General features: G+C 45.6%; 1 protein-coding gene across 1 annotated transcript; it reads left to right on the top strand.

The window, feature by feature from the left end:
• Nucleotides 1-2297: 2297 nt before the first annotated feature.
• Nucleotides 2298-7188, top strand: LOC125525818 (disease resistance protein RGA4-like). Its single transcript, XM_048690820.1, has 3 exons — nucleotides 2298-3257; nucleotides 4878-6829; nucleotides 6924-7188. The coding sequence occupies exons 1-2, from the start codon at nucleotides 2428-2430 to the stop codon at nucleotides 6808-6810; spliced, it is 2763 nt and encodes a 920-aa protein (XP_048546777.1). The 5' UTR covers nucleotides 2298-2427; the 3' UTR covers nucleotides 6811-6829; nucleotides 6924-7188.
• Nucleotides 7189-8106: the final 918 nt, after the last annotated feature.

Below are 8106 nucleotides of genomic sequence, written 5' to 3'. Positions count from 1 at the left end.
AAATGGAGATTGGACAAGGAGCTTCGAGAGGAGAAAGCTTGAGTGTGGCTCGGACATTTCATCAAACACCTCATGTGCATAGGAGGTGAGATCGAGCACCACAAAGCTCTCCACGGGCAGCCAAAAAAATAGAGCACTCCACTGCTCTGCTCGCGGGCAAGGGGGTATATATAGGCATGTCATTGGTCCTGGTTCGTGGCTGGAAACGGGACTAAAGGACCACATTTGGTCCCGGTTCCAGCCACCAACTGGGACCAATGGTTGTGGGCCAAGAGCGGGGCCCATTAGTCTCGGTCCGTGTCTGGAACCGGGACCAAAGGGGCCATACAAACCGGGACCAATTCCCCCGGCCGGCCCCCTGGTCTCACGAACCGGGACCGATGCCCCCATGGGTCCCGGATCGTGTGTGAACCGATATTAATGGGCTTACCCAGTCTGGACCAAAGCCCTGTGTTTCTACTAGTGTAATGCTAAACTTGTCAAGATTGCCAAAGTCCAATAAAACTGTCATGAACAAGTCGAGAATGCCGTCAGGAAGTTTAAACGTTTGTTGGTCGAAGAGATGGAGAAGGACCGTCTTGCTTTGATTACTTCGCCCAAAAAATCATATATATTCCAACAAAGATTATATTAAATCTTCGAGGTATTTTGACCTTCCTATATATTGATTTTCTGTAAAACCAAATACATGGATAAAACAGGATAGAACATTGGGCACTAGATTAATAGGTTAGTCTCAAAAAATAATATAAAATTACACCAAAATCATAAATAAATGAAGTAAATATATAGCATGAAAACTTCATAAATTGTACTAGATATGTTCGAGATGTATCACTCTTCCTCACGCTATTTCCAAATGTGTGCAGAGAGAGAGGGAAGGGAACGTGTCTTCGACTGGGCCCCACAACTACTATCTCGCCTGAGGCATTTCCACGCGCCATGGAGAACTTGCGGGATGCACGGTCGTTACTTAAAAGGGAATACCTGGAAGACGTGCCCATGTGGACCGTTTGTGACACGGGGACTTACGGGGCTCACGAACTAGATCGGATAATGCGTGAGGGGTGTGTTTGGGAGCTCTAAAAAGTTCAGCCGCACTTACTAGAACTTTGGAATAAAAATTACATCGACGTCTCTGAAATAACCACTACCGTCGCCAGAATGAGCTGCTAACCGCAAAAAATAATTAGAGAAACGCTGCTAGAAATAATTATAGATCGTGACATGGCGGGCGCGTCTGGATGTCCCCTGCCCGCCTTATATTTGGGCCGGGTATGAGAAATGCAGAACGTTTGGCCGGATATGAGACGTCCCATTGTTTGCAGGTTTTTCATTCATTCGGGCAGTGGCAGGGCAGCCGCCTGGGCTTTTGGGGATGAGATGTCTACTGAATTACTAGTATGGTTGCACCGATCTTAGTCATGGTAGATCAGGTCCAGTCTAGTACGGTTCCTCTTTTTCTCGGTTCGTGCAGGTGAGTGAGAGAGAGCGGGTACTGGACTTCATTATGGAGAGGCTACCCGACAAGTAGGAAAGCAAATATGCAGTCCAAACACACTAATGGAGTACTAGTGATAAAAGTGTTAAAGCGGTGGGGGAGTGGGGTGGTAGAACAGTGTAAAACATGTACAAAGATGCTCGGTGCCTCCTTGCCGACAACTCCCACCCCGCGAGGATACCGATGGAGGCACGCTCGGATTGATTGATTGATTGATGATGCCAAAACCAAGAGGAAAAAGTACAAAGATATTTTTGACTCGTCTGCGCAGTCCACCCGCACTCATCAGCCTGCCTGTACGCTGCATGCACCGAAGATGATGTTGTAAATAGCTATTTAGTGTTTGCCCTACATCGATTGTTTTTTCCTCAAGTACTATTAATATTAATGCCTACGTCTTGCAGTAGTTTTTCAAAAATCTAACTCCAAGGCAGTGCACAGTGCTTTCAGTTCCATCCATAATACTTTGAATTCATGTATGGTCTATTATTTAGCGACAGTGTTAACTACTTTTCCTTTTTTGTGTGATTACCTAGCATGTTTATTTATTTTTGGTTACGTGTACTTCTAGTTCTAATATACGTATAATAGTAATGGTGTGTCCTCATTTCACATATCGTTTCACGTTAATTAACTTAGTGTTTGTAAGTTTGTTAAGCTAAGGATGGATATAGTAAGAAGGAAGGACAGCAATACTTTGAAGATATTACCATGTGAACAAGATATTTTCTTGGCAGATTTGTGCATGTCAAATGTCATGTGACGGGTTAGTATTGTTAGCATCCTGGCAGGTCTAGGTAGCTTAGTTCAACTTCATCCATCCATGGTTGCTATTGTGTGTTGTCCTCGCCGGTCAGTGAAAACTCCCATGGTGTGACCTTGCAACCGTTGAACACACACACACACACAGAGAGAGAGAGAGAGAGATGGAGGCTGTGGCGACGGCCGCGGCCACCTCTTTCGTGGAGTGGATGGTGCCGAAGCTCTTCGATTTTTTAGATAAAAATCACGAGCTGCGGAAGAACCTGGAGCGTGACATCAAGTTCATCAAGGACGAGTTTGCCATGATTTCTGCCGTCATCCAGGATGAGCAAAACAGTCGCCATGGAAGGGGTGAAGAGGTGCATAAGGAGTGGATCAGGATGGTACGTGAGGTGGCGCACGCCATTGAAGACTGCATCGACCGCTTCATGCACCGCGTGAGGAGGGCCAAGACAGGGGCCGGTTGGCTCCGTCGGGCTGTCCACCGGGTGAAGACGGTGAAGGCCCGTAACGAGTTCGCCATGGCTATCCAGGAGCTCAAGAAGATATCAGAGGATGCGTCCAAGCTGAGAGGAGCATACTGTAGCAGCACCACCTCTTCGCCAGGGCGGTCGCTGTCGTCTGAGCAGACAGAGACTGCAGCGGCGATCGAAGATGATGAAGACGACGACCATTCAGCAGCATCATGCCCTGTTCCCATGGGTATGGAAGATCCCCGCGACGAGCTTCTGGATCTGATCCGGCAGCAGCAGCAGCTCAAGGTGATCACCATTGTTGGGTTCCATGGTATGGGCAAGACTCTCCTCGCCAATCATGTGTACAACTACAAGGCAATTCAGACCCAATACGAAGCACGGGCCTGGGTTCCTCCAGCGAAACTTGGAGGAACAGCCGCCAATGTTCTCAGGGAGATACTCGGGCAACTTGGCCATCCCACCGACGGCCGTCTCACCAAGCTCCAGGAAAGAATCAAAGAGTGCATTGGGATCAAAAGGTAATTTATCTACTGATCGATGTACCAAACTCCTTCAATAAATTATTGTCTAATAAATCTGCCATGTTTAATTTGGTATGTATGTTCATCGTTCTAACTACCCACACATTTGTGTGCTAGATTTTTTCCGACTATACTTACTGTTAATTCCTCTCTTTATTTTTTTGCTCCCATAGTCAATTGTTATTTCGTTCAACTTGCTTCATAATATTACTTACCACTTATAGTAAAATATATTAAGCACAGGTTGAGGTTCGTCCTCAATGGGAAAATGGAGCACCTAACAACGCATCTTCACAGACCAAGAACTACGAGATCGCCCCTTTCATTCTGGGGTGACATCTCAAGAAAAAAATAGACTTTGGGTTAAATATATTAAGTTTATTTACTATATATGTTAATATATCAAGTTGTTGTCAAAGACACATTGATATGTGGTACTTGAAGACTATGTTGTCAATAGTATGATCTTGCTTCTTCACTTCAACTCATCCACGGGATCCGTTGTTTCTACTTTTATCGCAAATATTTTAACTAACAAATTCACCAAGATTTGAATGTTAAATATTAATGGCTTTTATATAGATCTTGTATTTTGTTTCTCCACATGTCTTTGTGTCTCTGGTTGCATACATATTTGTTTACTTACTGCAATGCAGTTGGCAAATACCGAGACGTGGCAGTTACTGTAACTCCTAGAATCTTTGCCAAGCTCCCCACTCGGCAAAAGCCAGTTCAGTTGCCATATGCACTACTGGAATCACCTATTTTTCTTAGTGTCACAGACACTCGGGTAAGGGCCAAAAAATACTCAGCAATTCCTTTGCAGAGTATAGTTTCGGCAAAAAGCACTCACCGTACACCCCTTGGGCAAACAAAACTTTGCTGAGAACCATCTATTGGGGGCTTGGCAAACTTGTTGTCAAGAACCAAAATGGTACCTTCGGCAAAGTAAAGTGACTTCACGTCCGGAGGGTGAGGACGGCACCGTCATGTCTTTGCCGAGAGCCGGCATAGAACTCAGCAAACACTTCCGTAGTTGCCGACTGTCGGTTCTTGGCTTACCTGGCACAAAGCAACTTCCTAGGAACACCCATGTGTCGTTTTTATTTGGTGTACAATGATTTTCCAGTAGTGGTGCTGTCTAGCTTTGTCGAGTGCGATGCTCGGCAAAATGGAATACTCGGCGAACAGGTTAAACGTCTGCGGTGTTTCATAGTGGGCCAAGGTTTGCCGAGTTTCGGCGAACGGGTACAATGCAATATATTGTACCACGCGTTGACAGCTTGCTCGTCCAAGTAATGCCTGGTTCCGTACACGAATAATAGTCTAGCCACGTGTCGCCACCGTTAACGACCCGTTTCATCTAATTTTTTGTTTGCCGAGTTCTCGTTTGCAGAAACTCGGCAATGGATATTGAAGATTTTGGCGAATCCAGTAGTGATGCATGGTCATCTTACTTTAGTTGTCTGTGCGAAAACATTTTCCCCATTCAGTTTTGCCATGCCTTATTTTTTTTCATTCATTCATTCAGTTCCCTATCCCCTCTTGCTCTGCTAGCTTCATCTATCATTGTAAACCTTGTCTAATTTAGCTTGTCATGTTTAATTTGGTACATAGGTTCTTCATTGTGATTGATGGCTTGCAGAAAGCAGGATATTGGCACGATATAAAACTGGCTTTTGCGGGGTTAAGCGGCAGATTTCTGGTGACGACGACTATTCAGCGCGTAGCAAATACGTGCAGCAGCTCAGCTGTTAATGATCATGTGTACACAATGTCAACTCTTGCCAATCAACACTCAAGACTATTGTTCTTCAAGGAAATTTTCCAAGATGATGAACTACCGCCAGATGTGGAGGAGCTTGGCTCCGAAGCGCTCAAGAAATGTGATGGTCTTCCCCTTGCTCTTGTTACCACTGCCAGGTTCTTGCAAAGCGCAGGAAATCCGACACCCATGAAATGGGCGAAGTTATGCACCGACCTGGGTACATATTTGGAGAGTGATGAGCTATTTTCAAGAATGAGGAGTGTGCTTGTGCAGAGCTACACCAGCATTGATAGCCAGGTTGCCAGGACATTCTTGCTATATTTGAGTACCTACCCAAGTGGGCGTCCAATCAAGAGATCAACCCTGATAAGGAAATGGTTAGCCGAGGGGTTTTCACCGGGAAACATTACAAACAATGCCCTCGACGCCGCTACCAGCTGTTTTGATAAGCTAGTTGACCGGAGTATCATCCAACCTATTGATGCTAGTGGTAACAGTACAGAGCTGAAGACATGCCATACCCATGGCATGATGCTGGAGTTTGTCATCCGCAAGTCCATGTCTGACAACTTTCTTACCTTGTGTAATCAGCCGTCTGCTCCACCCCTACCCAGCAAAATCCGCCGGCTGTCTCTGCATAATACAAAGCCTAGAGAAGTGAATGATCTATCTCTTGTCCGGTCACTGACTGTCTCCGGCGAGACACACCCATCAATCCTGGACTTCTCCAAGTATGAACTGATGCGAGTTTTGGATCTAGAAGAGTATGATCATCAGATGTCAGATGGCCATCTCAAGTTGGTATGCAGAAACCTGTTGCTGCTGAGATACCTAAGCCTCGGAGCTGCTGTTACGGCGCTTCCAAAAAATATCAAGAAGCTTCAGTTCTTGGAGACACTGGATGTAAGAAGGACGAAGATAGAGATTCTGCCAACACAAGTCATGGAGTTGCCATTTTTACTTCATCTGTTTGGGAAGTTCAAGCTGAAACAAGATGTAGGAGCCCGCAGAATGAGTAAGCTACAGGCGTCGTTGTCAGCCAACAGCAAATTGGAAACAGTAGCAGGATTTGTTGTGGACAGCAACAAGAGCCAAGGATTTGCACAACTCATGGATCATATGAAGCATTTGATAAAGGTGAAAATATGGTATGATTCTTGCGCCGATGCCAGCAGCACAAGTACTCTCTCGAAGGCCATCAAGGGGTTCATCGAGCGAGGTACCAATTTCACGACTTCACTTGCACTCTCACTCAATCTCAGTGGTGAAAGTTCTCAAGACTTGCTAAATTTCTCCCTTGAAACTGGTAAATCCTACTATCTTAGCTCACTCAAGCTACAAGGGGGCAATATATTCAGCCTACCCCCCTTTGTTACCATGCTGGCTGGTCTCAATAAGTTGTGCCTTTCAGTCACTCATCAGCTGAGTCGTGACATTTTTGCTGCCCTGAGTGAAATGCGCAGCCTGAAGCAGCTGAAGCTGACTGCGACTCAACTGGACAAGCACATCATCGGACAAGGTGCATTCAAAATCCTGGAAGACCTATGGATCACGGTGGAAGTGATGACTGCGCTGGACATCGAAGACGGAGCTCTGCCGTGCCTCAAATCGCTCCGGCTGCTATGTAAAAATCTAGATGGCTTTTCCGGCACATCGGCGATCAAATACTTTAAGCGCCTCAAGGAGATTGCTCTTCATCGTGAAGTGGGTGGTGACACAAAACAGAAGTGGAAAGAAGCAGCAAGGAAACACCCAAGATGTCCCAAGATCTTGTTTGTCTAGACAGCACATCAACATCCAGGTAATGAATTGTGTCGTACTTGCCTTGCATTGACCATCCTACTCACCTCTCCACAGTTCACATCCTGGTAATGACACCTTTTTCTATCATGCAGGCAGTACAGGCTGCGACTTGCTAATGGCAAAGCATTCTCGTATTGTGCTTATTGGTTGATGGCCATTCATCAGCATGATCAAGTGCGTCGAATAATTTAGTCCTCTTTGCTCTCGTGTCGATTTGGTGGCTTCCCCGCCGTTCGTACTTTTATGTTGAGTCACCGCTAGGATTTATTTATTTCTAACAGATCGAAGTTAACGATTTTCTTTGCAAGAAATATGGTGACTTCCTGCTGTAATAAATAAGTGTACTCTGTTTATTGTTGGACATGTATTTGGCTATTTCGGTCCTAGTATACTTAATTGGCTTTTACTATTATTTCTCACAAATTTAGCACTACAATATCCTAGTACTCCTACTTGTTTGGGATAAATTATGGAATCTTAATATACTTGATGTGCAGTGCTTCCTGTGCTCTGTTTTCTAAAGCGAGGTTAAGTTCTACACACTGATGGTCTAGATATGTAGCTGAGCTGTGAAGCTTACCTCTTTGGCGATGATGCCGTTAATTCGATCTACCTCTTGGGCGCAGGTCTTGCATTGCAAACTCGATGCTCCAGTGACATCTTCTTTGTGGACCTCGACTCGACTTTGTGGACCTTCAGAACTGATACATATGTTGCTCTGCTTTCTGAAGTCTGAATATTTGCGTGTAGTTAGCATCCTCTGCTTTTGCTCTGTTTTCTGGACTCTGAACATTTGGCTGCAGCGTGAGCTTTGAGCCCGCGTCAGGTCGCTTGACTTGGGGCCTGACAGACAATCTTTCTCCTTCTGACCACTAATGGCGGACGGAGATGCTGCCTGCCCCTCTCTTTCTTTTAACAAAAGGCCGAGGAAAATACACGCTAGACTGTGTGATACAGACCAAACACTCACCGATCAAGACGCGACAACTCCACTCCAGCACGAGCCGGGCAACCTCCACCGCCACCGTCGCCTCTCCGGCACCACTCGCTGCCTCCAGCTTGATCGATCGTGAACACCAGGTACACCAAGCTGGAGCTGGAGAAACCAAGCAAGCAAGCCATCTAGTGCTGATTGGTTGACAATCACACACCGATCCAATCCGATCAATCTTTTTAAGGGAATGATCTGGGTAGTTGGTTCCTAAAATTTACTGGAGAGGTTGGAAACTTTATGGCTGTCATACTTGCTGCTTTAGTTTGGAGTATATATATGGA

This window comes from Triticum urartu, chromosome 7 (genome assembly GCF_003073215.2).
Source record: "Triticum urartu cultivar G1812 chromosome 7, Tu2.1, whole genome shotgun sequence".
NCBI classification, from domain to species: domain Eukaryota; kingdom Viridiplantae; phylum Streptophyta; class Magnoliopsida; order Poales; family Poaceae; genus Triticum; species Triticum urartu.
The sequence above is the reverse complement of the archived record's forward strand: the minus strand, read 5'-3'. Positions and strand labels throughout refer to the sequence as shown.

Bases quoted from the DNA above. Each gene is read 5' to 3' on its own strand.
- LOC125525818 (XM_048690820.1), top strand. From the start codon at position 2,428: ATGGAGGCTGTGGCGACGGCCGCGGCCACCTCTTTCGTGGAGTGGATG. The intron at 3,258-4,877 runs GTAATTTATCTA...TTTGGTACATAG, and splicing joins GAGTGCATTGGGATCAAAAG to GTTCTTCATTGTGATTGATG.